Raw genomic sequence first — 14765 nt, forward strand, 5'->3', positions numbered from 1 at the left:
ATTAACGGTTGTCACAAGTTTGAAAGTATTAAGGTATTGTATGTCAGGCAGTGAACACTGGCCATTGAGGCAAGGCAGCTTTTAAATATACCTCATTTTATCACTGGCAATAAGTGCTTACCCATTTTCAGCCTGTGTTGTCATCTACTTGGATATGTTTTATCACATGTCTGACACAAAAGACCTCTCTAAATAAACATCAGCCCATTGATCTTACTGGTCAGATGCAAGAATGTGCTTTGATTCTGAAACTTTGTTGTTAAACACTACCTCCTATTTGTCAAATCCTATTAGGTCCACATGTCTGATTATGTGTGTTCCGGTAGAGGAGCTGTGGGGTAAAATCTGTAGAACATGAGTATGCATTTCCAAATCTACACTCTTGTGACCATTATTTTATTCTATATCTCCTCCAGGTATATGCCTGGACTACAATGTATGGTCTTTAACATTCCCTTTTGTAACTGCAACTTTGCATTTCATGTTTGTATGACTTCCCAAATTGATTGTAATTATCCCAAAGTATTAGAATACAAAGACCCTTCTCTCCTATATTGCTTCTGTGCCACACGGCAATATACTGATAATAAACTGAGATAAGACTAACAGTTATTAACTCCTTTTTTGTGACAGGCATGGTGCTGGGTATTTTATAGCCTTTACTTCATTTACTTCCCCAATAATCTTATAAATTTGGTTTTTAAGTCATTTCCATTTTACTGATTAGGAAATGAGATTCCAAAAGTTGAAATAAGTTACCAAAAATACCATTACAAAAAGGGATAAAAATGGGATTTAAAGACATCTGACTCAATTCCATTTTCTTGCTGGTATACTTTGCTGCCCCAAATTCTCATTAATCTTTAAATGCAACTTACTCATGGGAATGAAAGTATTTAGAAAGGTGCAGCCAGACGTTTATACTTCACTCAGCTTATTTAAAGAGGAATGGGGGAAATAACCAAAACAAGCTATTAAAATCTCCTTGAGAAGATAGCTTATCAATAACTTCAGCTCTAGAAAACGATTCCCAGGAAAAAAGGAATCACAGGTGTACTCAAGTGTTTGCAAATAAGAATGCTCACATGAAGCAGATGAACAGTAACTTATTGAAATAAATTTTGGAAAATAAGAGATAAATTAAATAAATATAGTATACCCAAATAATGGACTACAGCAGAGACATGGAAGGTTATATTTGCAAAAACTAATGACATCTTCATGATATAATATTACTAGAAAAGTGCAGAAGATAAATTGTATAGAATATATAGTATGATCCCATTATACAATGTGTGTGAGCTTACACACACACACAAAAACACGCACAGAGGGACAACGAGAGTATAAATGTGATGTTATACATGAGAGTATGTGGCTGAACCACACTGGCTCCATTTTGTCAGCTCCTTCTTAAGCTCCCGGGCCTACTCCCTTCCCTTCCATCCACTGCACTTTATGGAGCTGCCTACTTTGTTTTTTGGCCTCAAAGTTCCTTCTCATTTTGGAGGATATTATTCAATACCTCTGCCTCCCAACAATTGGCAAGCCAGCCAGAAGACAGAAAATGAAACAGGCATGGGTAAAGGAAATGTGTTGTGGGAAAGCCCATTGTCAGTGGTGGAAATCCCAGGATGGCCAGCTTCCTCCACATGGGGAGATCTAGCCAAGTTTGGAATGCTTCAGGCAGGCACGTGAGTTTGGGGACACCCCGAAAACACCAAAAGGGTTGCTGGACATTCTAACTGAAACAACAGGAAAAAGAAACTAAGGTGGGAAAATAGGTATGCTATGGCCTCTGCATTGGGCCCTGAGACTGATACAGAAAACGAGCTCCAACTCAGGTAGGAACTAGAAAAATCTAAAGAGGCCCTGGCATTAGAATAAGATCTACAAGTGGCTTGTTCCTCTAGTTAGGATCTACTAGCCAAAAAGTTACTACAACAAGAACACCTGGAGGTCAAGCTAAAATGACTAAAGTGGCTAAAATGCAAAGGCGGCACCTGTATTCACCAACAAAGTGAATACCATCATCTCACGGGAAGACTGGAATCCCAAATGGTAGGATCCAAGGTGTAATGATTCCTCTGAGTAGGAAGATATAATTGTTGAAGAGAAAGATGACCCAAGGACTCATCCACTCATTCAAACAAAGACTCAGGCAACCCATGAAGAAATATTTACCGCAGGTATGAAGGATTGCTTCTTACAGTCTTGCTCCTGGAGCTTGGTATAGCACCTTAATATCAGTTCTGGCACCTATGGTCAGTAAAGCAATAGCTCTGGTAGTTGCAATTATAGCAGATCTCAGTGAAACAGAAAGAGTCCACCACGAAGGAAACAGAAAGGCAAACAAAAATAAAGAAATAAAGGTGAAACAAAGAAAGGATGGAGAAAACACAGAAAGGACCAACCCAGTTGACATGCAAACAGCTTTGGCAGGATATAGGAGTAGCAAGGACTCCAAAGGAAGACATTGATAAGCAACCTAATTAAGTCCTGTTATCTTTGTGGAAAGCCCTAACAAGACAGTTCACTCCTCTGCCTACTGAACATAAACATGTGGCAATGGGTCCCAGTGTCCCATCACTAGAAGTAGAACGCCAGGATGGATCCCCTACATGCAGAGAACTAGGGGTTGGGACAACGTTGCCCTCTACTTTGTGTTGTAGGAGGTGACTGGAAGCCCCAAGTGGAACTGATGATTTATTGGACCTGCACGAACAGTCTTAGCACTGGTAGATACCACAGCTGAGTATACCTTACTGCATGACAACCCTTTTAAATTTGGGGGAGAATACGGGCTATAGATAGATAAGGGGGCCAAACTATTCGAGTAAGACAAACCAGCTTATATCTCCAAATTGGCTGTTTGTCCCCTGCCTGTCCTTCATATACATTGACCACATACCAGAATATATACTAGGCGTTGATGTTTCACAAGACCTAGATTTGACCACCACTACTGGAGAGTTCTGCCTTCGCATCAGAGTGGTGAAACCCATGTTGGTGGGCCATGTGAAGTGAACCCTTGTCCATTTACCCTGCCAGATTGTTAATGTCAAAGAGTATTGGCTGCCTGGGGGCTATGAAGAAATTACTACTACACTTAAAGAACTAGAAAATGTGGGAGTCATTAGATCCATGCACAGCCCCTAAAATAGTCCATTGCAGCCAGTAAAATGGCCTAAAGGGACAGTTGACTAAAGAGAATTAAATAAGGTGGTTCCTCCCATCCATGTGGAGGTCTCCAATATTGCTACTATTTTAGAACATCTTTCCTCTGCGCTGAAAACTTTCTATTGTGTGACTGACCTCTGTAACCCCTTTTACAACATTCTTTTGTGTGCTAGCTCTCAAGATCAATTTGCCTTCAACTGGGATGGGAGGCAATGGACCTTTCAGGTCTTGCCTCAAGGTTATTTACAGTCCTGCCATTTGTCATAGTTTGGTCGCTCAGGACCTAGAAATCTGGTGAAAGCCCCACCCTGAGCTGGAATTATTTCATTAGATTGATGACATTATGTTGACCTCTGATGCCTTGTCACTCCTGCTGCGAACTGCTGCCTCTTTACAGACACATTTACAGAACTGAGGATAGGAAGTAATAAACACTGACAAGATCCAGGGACCTGGGCAGTCAGTAAAGTTTTGGGGAGTTATCTGGTCAGGTAAGACAAAAGTTACCCCAGCCTCGGTTATCGATAAAATCCAAGCCTTGGCCAGACCAGTCAGTCAAGGAATTACAATCCTTTCTGGGGTCACTATATTATTGTCATCCTTTCATACCACATTCGGCACAAATAATACGGCCCCTATAGTACTCTCTGGTTAGAAAGGGACAAAAATGGGACGAGGACATCCACCTTCAGGAAGCTTTTGAAAAGGCTGAAATTGTAGTAAAACAGGTTCAGGCTCTGGGAGTACTTATGTGGGACGCTGCCTGTGAATTAGATGTTGACTCACACCTGAAAGGTTCTGGCTAGGGCCTGTGGCAAAGGCAGGAAAGGAAATGCATCCCACTAGGATCTTATTCTCAGTTGTAGAAGGGACAGCAGGTGAGGTACAGCCCTACTGAAAAACAGCTCCTTGTAGTCTACCTGGCCCTGCAGCAAAAACAGAAGGCCTCACCATGGACTTACCAGTGTCTGTTCAAACTTCCCTCCCAGTAAGTGAATGGGTTAAGAACATGCTCCTTAAACCAAAAAGTGCCTGTGCCCACGTAAGCACACTGCAAAAGTGGCACCCATACCTTCAACAAGATAATGTGTACAATTCAAGCCTGCTGTCTGAGAAATTACATGCTCTCCTTGGGCCAGGGTCTTATGTGAATCTAGACATGGCCCCTCAGATACCACCCATCGCTCCCCTCTCAGCCAAGTCAAAGACGGAATCGGGACCATTCCTCCTGAGACATGGTTCACCAATGGCAGCAGTCAAGGCAATACCCCCACCTGGCCCACTTCAGCAGTTCGCCTGGATTTCAATGTCATTTGGTTTGAAAAAGGCACTAAGCACAGCAGTCAGCGGGCTAAACTGGGGGCAGTATAGCTTGAGATCACTCATCAATCTACGCCCCTCTATACAGCCACAGACAAGTGGGCTGTGTGAAAAGGACTGGCCATGTGGATGCCACAATGTCATCAGGAAAGCTGGACTATCTTGGGACGGCATCTGTGGGGAGCTGACCTACAGAGGGACATCTGGGATGTGTGCACACAACCCAGTACTGCCATCAAGGTAAGGCACGTCTCTGGGCATTCTCCAACTACACTGCCTGGGAACCACAAAGCGGACACCCTAGCCAAGGAGGAAGCTGTCCTCCTGGAAGAGTTACAGACTCCCTCAGACGTGGCAAAGTGGCTTCACTGAAAACCAGGACAGACACTGAGGCCCCAACCACCTGGGAGATAGCCAAGAGGTTACACCTCTCCATCAAATACACTGACTGGCAGGCAGTTGATAGGGACTGCCCCCACTGTAGCCTGTGGTGACGACCCCTGAGACATACTCCTGGTCACGTCGGACGAGCACTAGTTCAGTGACCAGGTGGTAAGTGGTCTATATCAGCCCCCTGCCCTTATCAGAAGGACACAAGTACACATTGACCTGTGTGGACACAGGTACCTGACTGATACAAGCCTTTCCCAGTAAAAGGGCAAATCAGACAGCCACTATCAGGGGCTAGACCAAGTTGGAAAGTATGTACTGGATCCCCATTCATACAGACAGCAACCAAGGGACCCATATCACTGGTCATGATGTAAAAGAATGGGCTGAAGCCCAGGAGATTTTATGGACCTTCCATCTGCCATATAACCCAACAGCCACAGGGCTGGTAGAAAGAATGAACAGGTTACTGAAAGAGACATTGAAGAAGCTTTCTCCAGACGGGTCTTTAAGAAGTTGTTCTCCACCACTGTTAGAAGCCATGTGGCTGCTAAACACTGAACCCACAGCAGGCCACAGGTCTGCTTATGAGAGACTGACTGTGCCTGTTCTGCCAACTAGGGCCTGAAAGGTACAAGTGTTAGAAGGAGCACTGAGACCCATCTGATAGGATGTGGGTCTTATCCTAAGAGTGCCACAGAACTTCCTACCTGGGGAGACTATCTTAGATTGGAGACAAATGGTATACCCCTCCCAGGTGGCTTGGCATCCTTATACCTTGGGGGTAAGGGCTAGGCCCTGGCATAGTATTTCCTCAATCTTTCTAAGTGAAGGCCCAGCCATAACCAAGGTGATCACACCCATAGAAATCAAATGGGGGACTGAAGTAGGGCTTCTTTTATGAGTCCCTACTGAAGCTCCCACATATAATATCTCCCTGCCCAGTTCCGATGTAAAGGCACAAAATGTCTGGTATTGTCCTATTGGAAAAGTGTCAAAGCCCAGGGTGATCCTGGCACATGGAGACCAAACTGCTACAGTGTTGTTTCTGAACGAAGATTTGTCTTTCTTGGTACCTTTAAAACACTTATCATCCTTAGCCTTTTCCTTCTAAGATTAGTGCCACCTACCTTCACTAATGCATTCTTGTCCTGGGCTACCACCTATGTTGACATCCACAACCACTCTGACTTCTGGGTATGCAGATTGCTGCCAATGTCTAGCTCTGAAGTAATGCCAGGGGTATACTGTCTTTCAGCCTTACATCACGGGGACAATGGGTGGGGCCAGCATGTAAACTCCTGAGGTCTGGCTCTAGGGTATTCTCGGAAGAATGGTGGATAAGATCGTGCAGGCCTTATAGATGTCAGGGGTGGAGCGTGGAGCTGAACCATACTGGCTCCATCTTGGCAGCTCTATCTTAGGCCTGCAGTCCTTTCCAGGTGACTGAGCTTTAGCCTAGCTCACAAAGGAATGCGCCCAAGCCAGATGAGTTCCCTATCAACTTTTACCCTTGCCTTCATCTAAAATGAAAGCTGGAAGAGGGCCTTTTGCTGAGGTAGATGGTTAATGGTCATGAGACCCAGAAGTGGGGTGGGTGTCCCTGGTTCTGGTCTGTGTGGATGTGCTTCTTACTTGGTAGTCTGATTCTGTTTTTAACTTTGGTACCTTTAAATCCCCCATACCCCTTTTGGCAGTACAAAGCACAGCTGTGAATGCCTCTGGATCTTCTGTTCGCCTGATCTTTCCTACCTGTATGTAAGTTACCCACAATAAACTTTATAATTGCACTTTATGGAGTTGTCTGCTTCATTTTTCAGTCTCAAAGTTCTTTCTCAGTTCGTGGGATATTATTCAATATCTCCGCCTCCCAAGAGAAAGAAATGAACTGAATGCATATAGTTTGATGAAATAGTGGGTGATTTTTATTTTGTGCTTATATCTATTTGTAATTACTGATTGCTTAATTAATGTGACGAGCAGTGTTTTAACTCATGTAAATGTATTAGCTTATGTAACCCTCAAAACAAAATACGAGGTAGGGGCTATTGTTATACCCACTCTACAAATGAAAAAATTGAGGAACAGAGAGATTAAGTAACTTTCCAAGTTTTCATAGCTAGCAAGTGTTAGAACTGGTCTACTTCCACACCCATGCTCCTCAAGGCTAAGCAAACTGGCTCAAATAAGCAAGTGTTATTATTATAAAACAGGCTAACAAATGAATAAAACCCCTTTGAGATGGATTGTTTTTCTTCTCTGCCTTGAGTAAAATCAAATAGGGAATTCAGGCTTCTGACTATTATGCCACAAACAGCATACCTAAAAGAGCACAGCTTTAGCATCCTCTCCTATGGGGCCCTGCTTTGTGAATTGCTTCTAGACTCACATTCTCCACATTACAAGGCTGTTTTAAACACTTCAAATGCTAAAAAAAAAATGCAGGGCATACCAAACTATTGATAGAACAACAACATGAGTAAAGCTTTTCTCTGCTAAGACATACCTGGGCAACTCCACCATTAAGACTTCAAAAGCACTGTCCAAACATGCCCCTAGGACAAATTTCTCTGAAACTCTGGGGTTAAGACAAACCCAAAAAAGCACTATTGGGTGAATACAATTCTGAACCACAGGACCTCAGGAACTGCAGAGCCAGAGAATAGGCTGTTATGGCCATGCCTGTCACATGCCTCATTAACAGGATAACAGGTATTCTAATTTCCCTAGCTTATAGTAACTTTATAATTCATCAGTATCACTTGAAAACCTATTTACAGGCTAATGTCGAACATTTTGTCTGACAAAAGAAGGGTAAAGTGTGTATAAGAGATAAACCAATGTGGACTGGAGTGAGGCCACCAATCGTGTTTGAACACTTTGATTCTCTTTCACCATAGATATTCGGAACAGCATCAGTATCTGTTTCAAACTGTATCACTTCCCACTGGACCAATCAGATTCTGTCTCTTGGAATTGAATTTGCTTTCCCCAGTGCTCAATTAATCACTAAATGAGTTGGAACTGTAACACATAAATTTGCAAAGTACATCCCACTAGTGGATGGAAAAATGAAAAATAATCTTCAAAGTAAAAGAAGAATAAAGATGTGGAAAGGACTACATGAAAAGAAGAAAAGAAAAAGTGTTTTGCAGGCTGCCAAAACCTTTCATGGATTATAAAAGATCACACAACCCCACTTATTATAGTAAAAAAGTAAAACCAGAGACCGAGCCGAACTTGACACTACCATTTCTAGTAGTGACAACCTGACAGCAGCAGTAATTTTCCTTTGTACATGCTTTATCTTTTACAAAAGGCCCATAAACAGTGATGTGCAAGTATGTTTAAAAACAGATTTCCCCCCAAAAAACTGAATGTATGTGTGTGTTGTAGGTACATAATTTATTATAAATTTTACTGATATAAAATATGTGTAGCTGAGCAATTTACAAATAATAAAATATATACAAATAATACTTTTATTATAAATTCTATAGAGCCAATTGATTCCCACAGAATGTCTTAAGCATAGACAACAATAAAACAATATATCAAACCCTGATTTGTAGTGTTTGCCACTTTCCATGATGTAAATATTCCCACCACAGTCAATTTCAAGCTGCCAAATGTGATGTCACTGAACATGGATTGAGATAAGATGAGCAGTAGCACATAATTGCATAATATTTTCAACTCACAGATTTAAGAAACAGAGCATAGATGATAGTAAAGAATCTAGATAATAATAAAATGTAGTTACTAAAATAATTAGGAAGTAATAATTTTTGAGTATGTCTTAACTTTGTCTTTGGTATAATTTAATTTTAGACTTACATAACTTAAATTTTTAAAAATCTCTGTATTTAACCACTAACACACAAATTCCTGTTTCAATCCCATTTAAGCCAGTTCCAGCATGCCATTGAAAAGTATACTCCTAGCACCTTACTGAGGCAGGTACTGTTAATCCAAACCAAGTAACTACAGTCAGAGTCATTAGCTCATCAAACAAGTAAATTAAAATGTTTAATGCATAGGGAAATGGTAAAAAAAAAAAGTCTGGTACAAAATTTCCAAAAGACAATTCATAAGCCCTGTGTAATATGAGGTGTCTGAGAAGTCAGCAGTGCCAGGACAGAGTAACAACATCTTGTCAGCAAGTTGAGAATGAATCACCAATGGCCCTATCTAAAGCAAAGAGAAATTTCTGACTACTACTCACATACTAGGTTCAGAGTTGATTTATTCATAGATTTGTTCATTCCAACAATATCTTTCTTTTAATTTAATGTATATAACCAGCACATGGAAAACTTTTTAAAAGTACAGATTCCTGGACCTTAGTCCCAGAGATTTTCATTCAGTAGATCTGGTGTGGGGCCTAGGGTTTTGTATTTTAACAGGCAAACCCCTCTCCCCATGACAGATGATTCATTCAGAGAATTACATCATCCAGCATTTACTGACTACTTATTCTATGCCAAATTCAGAATGTGTAGATACGAAAGAGACAAAACTTGTCCTCAAGGAGACTACAGAGACCAAGAATTATAACTATAATATTGGTACATACCAGCTGCTTTGAGAATACAGCAAAATCCAGCTTGGAAGAGGGGTCGGGGTCATGAGAGAAAATGATGTTTGACCTGAGCCTTGAAGAAGGAGAATAAGCTAATCAAGAAAAGAAGGAGAAGAGAGGAAGGGACGTTCAGGGCAGAGAACAGCATGTGTACAGCCACATAGGCAAAGAGAGTTTGGCCCAATAGGACAACAGCACATGCTTTGGGACTGTACCTCTTATTAGTGTTCTGTAGCCACATTTACCTGGCCCTAGTTTTCGCATATAGTAAGCACATATTTGTTAGACTATGTTCAGTCATAGAGTTCATGCAAGGAGTGGTGGGAGATTAGGCAAGACAGTTATGGCCAGGTCAGGAAGTGCTTTTTAGAATTCCTAGTACAAAGTTGGAATTACTTTTCCACTTTGTATTCTTCCTTCCACACTAGATTTTAAAATTAGTTTTATCACCATTACAGGATTATTGCTTTGAAACGATTTACATGTGATACCTAACCTACAAAATCTAGAAATATAGACTGCCCTCCCTGTTTTTATACTTGATAAGCTAGTTTCTCAATCAGAGAAAATGACAAAAATCATCAAAACAGTGTGTGAGAAATAGTGCAACAAACCAAGTTTCCAGGGAAAACAGTTAATTACTGCATATTATTTTTCCCATTGGTTTTAACATTATTCTATGTTAATCTGTTTTCAGAATAAAAACAGGAATGTTATAAATGTTACTTTATGTTTCTAAGGTTGTATCATTTCAGCTATAGACACTTTAATTAGGTAACCCAATAACTTAAAAATCTTAAATGTTAAAAAATTAACATAATTTTAAAAATGAATGCAATAAGAGCTAAATAATGAGTAGAAGCCTAGGTCAAAGAGTAGGAGCTTATCTCTAAATATAGCTAGAAAAGTGTACTTGTCACTCTAACAACCAACTTTGTAGCTACTACAGAAACTCCACATATACTGCCCTTTCTCTCATACCAGCAATGCCAGTCTGTCTTGTCTCCACTTGAGCCCCATCTCCTCTTTGCAGCATATTCCAAGTACTCTGTTCCACAATGATCTCCTCCCTACCTGTGCATGAACCTCATCTTTGGATTTAGTCCTATGTTATTGTGTGTTATATAATCTAATATTATATTTATCTCCCAACCAGATTTTACGTTTTCAGTGAACTTCTCTTGCATTTCTCATGGAGCATGGCATAGGGCTAAATATATAAGACACTCAAACACTTCCATAAGTGAATAGACGAAATGATTTCCATGAATTGTGTTTTGCTTAAAGCTTCAATTGCCGATTTTCTCACCGCCCTCAAAATGAAGATGCAAACATCATAAAACTTTTACAAAGTCTTAGACTGGACACAGTGAAAGGAGGTTATCAAAAGGGTTGTCAGCAAATCATAAGAAGTCTTCAATATGAAAAGGCAAGGTAATTCCTTGCTCTGCTTGCCCATAGTAAGGCTAAGGGGCTTACAGTTGCACCTTGTTGCTAAGTAAAATCCCCACAAACAACCAGGAAATACGCTTTTTATACATATCAAAGAAGAAAGAGAAAGAGGGAACAGGTATCTCAAGGCCATCTCTATCCTTGTATCCTTTAACCAATTTATTGAAGTTCAAAAGAGAAGGACTATTTACAGAATTCCATAGCTGAATCATATATAATGCATTTATTCAATAAATACTATTTCCAATATCATAATAATAACTAACATTTTTTAACACTTTCTTTTGTGTCATACATCGCATTAGTATTTTTCAGATATCATTTTATTAAACTCTGGTAACACCCTATATAACATAAATACCATAATTATCTTCATTTTAGACATTAGAAAGCTTAAAGACTTGCTCCAAGGCAACAACACTAGTAAGTCACAAAGCCAGAATATATAACCAGGTCTCTTATGCCAAAGCCCAAAAGACACCACCATCTACCATTACAATATCCAATTATCAACAGTATAAGTACTAAAAGTACTTGGGTTCTCTTTCAGAACTTATTTTTCTATTTGAACATTTAAAAATTAAAAACAATACATAAATCAGTGGTATTAAAAAAGGCTGAAACAAGGGGATCTCCAGGTTCTGAGGTAGCAAGCTGAAAGAAACTGGCTTAAAGCCAACTGACTTCAGGATTCCCAGTACTACACCCATAGCAAACAAGCATCAAAGGGAGGAAAAAAACAACAACAAAACAAGCAGTTAAATATGGACCTTATGGGCAGAAAGACCAGCTAAGGTATAATTTCTCCATCACCCCTAAAGAGCTTATGGGGAATTCAGATTTAATTTACATTTGCATTCATTCCATGTACAGGCCACATGCCATTCAGACTTGCAGGATGTTCAGCAGAGAATAAGAACTCTAGAAAATGCTGTTATTGTAGGACTTTAGGCTACGCATTATCTGTATACATTAATAACCTCCCTCTAGCACGCAAAGCTAGTTTCAGAGAAAAGAAAAAGGCATAGAAATTAAGGTCTAAAAAGAATTTTCCATTCAGATTCACTTGTTCAATTGACAGAAATCTCAGGCAGCATTTAAAGCAGTGACCACAATAAGGCAACCACTAATGTTAGCAACCACTATCAGAATTACTGTTATGGTCTGAGGTCACTTAAGAGGAAGCAAGCAATCATGGGATATAGTTTCAGGGACAGCTATAAAGCTATCTATCACCTATCCCCTAATACCTCAGGGGAGGGGAGTGTTGGTGCTTGAGTCTCCACCAAAAAAATAATAATAAATCATTCCTTTGGCTTTTAAGCTTAGTCTTGTGACAATGCAAAATTAAACACCACTGGGTTGATAGCAGTTTATGCCTTGGGGCTTATTTACATCGAAGATTACCCATGTTTATTAGATTTCTTCAAGATTTTTTCCTTTTTTTGCTAAAAAAGGAAGGGGAGGATTTGAGGGCATTAAAAACACGCAAAAAGTGGACAGATGAGAAGAGCTTTCCACTGAGCAAGATCAAAGTATGCAAACAAGGGAGTGGGCTCCAGTCAGTAGTATAATTTGCAAGTTCTCTCTCTCCTTCTGTTGCCATTACAAATTTAGTGTAGTCTGTCCATCTGTTTCTCAAAATCTTCTGCAATATAGCAATTATGCTGCTTTATTTACAAGGAAACTGACCCAAAGAACGTCACGCAAAGGAGTCTGAAACGTACAGCAGAGTGTAGGTTGTTACACACACTCAAATGTATCCACTTGCAGGCAAAATGTCTTGACTTCCCACACTTTAGGTAAGGCTGCAGCCGAAATCTCCACCTAGAAGGCCAAAGGCATAGAGCCCGGGGTGGGGGCGGGGGGGCGCGGGAAGCAAGCTGGATGGCTCCAGGAAGTGGGTGGGGAGGAAGCTGCCGGGTTTGGAGCCAACAGTGCAGACAGCAGGTTTGCACACGCCTACCAGAGGGAGTCCTGGGCCACTGAGCGCATTGCTCACAAGCGCTTTTGGCAATGCTGTCCCCTTCGATTCCTGCCATCACCCAACCCCACAGCTCGGGTGTGCGACGTGAAAAAGAGCTTGTAAAGTGGGCGGAGGCCAGGGGTTCCCGCCGCTGAGTCACAGCCCAGCCAACTTTTACAGCATTTCCCAGAAAGGAAATTAAGTCTCAGTCCCGTAGCCTACACTCGCTCCTAGTTGCGGCTCTCCGCTCTGTCACTCGACCCGGCGGTGACTCGAGACCCACAATTGGGCTATTTCCCACTCACTGCGCAACTTCACACCCGCGCAAAGCCTCGGGGTACCCTGAGCGCTTGCCAAGCGCTACCGACCGGGTAGATGGGAGGGTAGATGGGAGCCAGAAGGAGGAAGGGGGAGGGCTGCGTCCTCACCTGCAGGACACGGACACCTCCACTCGTGTGGCCGGGATGGCCGCGCTCAGCTGGTTTAAATCCCCGAGGCCGGCGGTGCTGGTGTAGCGGCTGTCCATCTTGGAGGTAGGCGCCGTGGGCTTGGCTGGCGCCCACATCCAGAGCTCCGGCCGACTGAGGGCTCCTAGCCCAGCTCCCGACAGTCGGGGTTGGAGGTTGAGGGTGGAGGCAGAGGAAGAAGGCGGAGGCAGCTCGCGGGAAGTGGGAGGGAGGGGAGAGGCGGACCTCAGTGCAAAGCCGCGAGGCAGCAGCAAGACAGGCCTGCACAAGCTGAAGCTGCCGGGGAAGTGGCGCACCGGGCTCTCAGCTTCCCCGCCCCCTCCTTGCAGGCAGCAGCCCCGGCTGAGGACACTCCGCGATCCTTTCCCGGCTCTGAGCGTCAGGCTCTGCGGAGCCACCGGGCAGCCTGGCGGGATAGGTGGCCGCAGACCCAGAACCCAACCGTCTAGTAGAGCAAGCCCAGCCCGGTTTGGAGCGCGGTTAGGGTTTTGTCTCCGCCTCTTCACACCCACGACAGTTCCTAAATCCCGCATCATAAGCCCACCCCTTCCCATCCAGCGGTGATCCTCACCTCGCTCTCGGAGTCCACGGAGGTCCCCCGCACTACGCCATAGGACAGGCGAGCCGAGTCCCCGCTTCTGAACTGTCCGCGCGCGGCCGCTTAAGGATTGGGGAGGATGAGACGGACTTGGGGACGATCTCCAACCTTATGTATGCGGTGGTAAAGTAACAGATCAATATATGGAACAAGACGAGAGCAGGGTGGACCTAAGGTGGAGGGGGAAAAAACTATATGGAATTTAAGGGAGCCATCTGGTTTCCCTCTTCCTTGAGTTCTTCGGAACATAGGGGTCTAAAGGTGACAATCCTTCTACTTTCGGGGGTCTTCTGCGCCCCCTCGTTTCCAAATGCATGGAAGTTACGCTCTAAAACCTGAATCACAACTACAAAACAGACCTCCCTCACTCCGACTCCCACCCGGCAAGACATGAATGAAACTGGACGGATGAAAGCAGAACTGAGCCGGAGTGAGCGCAGTGTTGGAAACTGGATTCTGGGGCCGCCAGACTTGTGCCAGGATGCAGAAGCTGCAAAAGCCCGCCGCTCCACTCCATTACAGCGACCTTTATTACAGGCACCTTCCCTCCAGCGTCACCCCAGCGCCTGAGGGTCCCAGGACGCTCACCACCAGGGGGAGACAGAGATCAGGACGCGGAGTACCGCGAAGCAGGAGAAGGGGTACAGAGGGACGGAGGGTTATGGGTATCCACCTTCCTTTAAAGCGCCGAAGCACTGAGTTGCCCGCTGGCAAGACTAACTTAGGGAGGAACCGTTTTCGTGATTTGAGGACTTACCCTACGTTGGTTGTAACATTTTAATACAATTGGAGCCACCTGCTAGAGAATCT

The 14765-nt window shown here is 42.9% G+C and overlaps 1 protein-coding gene across 1 annotated transcript in view; it reads right to left on the reverse strand.

Moving 5' to 3' along the window:
* Positions 1-13986, reverse strand: part of LOC138414204 (uncharacterized) — a 65140-nt gene extending 51154 nt beyond the window's left edge. Inside the window, exon 1 of the mRNA XM_069541196.1 lies at positions 13319-13986. Coding sequence (XP_069397297.1) covers positions 13319-13911 — 593 coding nt within the window. The 5' untranslated portion in view covers positions 13912-13986. The remainder of the gene's footprint in view (positions 1-13318) is intronic.
* Positions 13987-14765: the final 779 nt, after the last annotated feature.

This window comes from Delphinus delphis, chromosome 11 (genome assembly GCF_949987515.2).
Source record: "Delphinus delphis chromosome 11, mDelDel1.2, whole genome shotgun sequence".
Classification (NCBI taxonomy): Eukaryota; Metazoa; Chordata; class Mammalia; order Artiodactyla; family Delphinidae; genus Delphinus; species Delphinus delphis.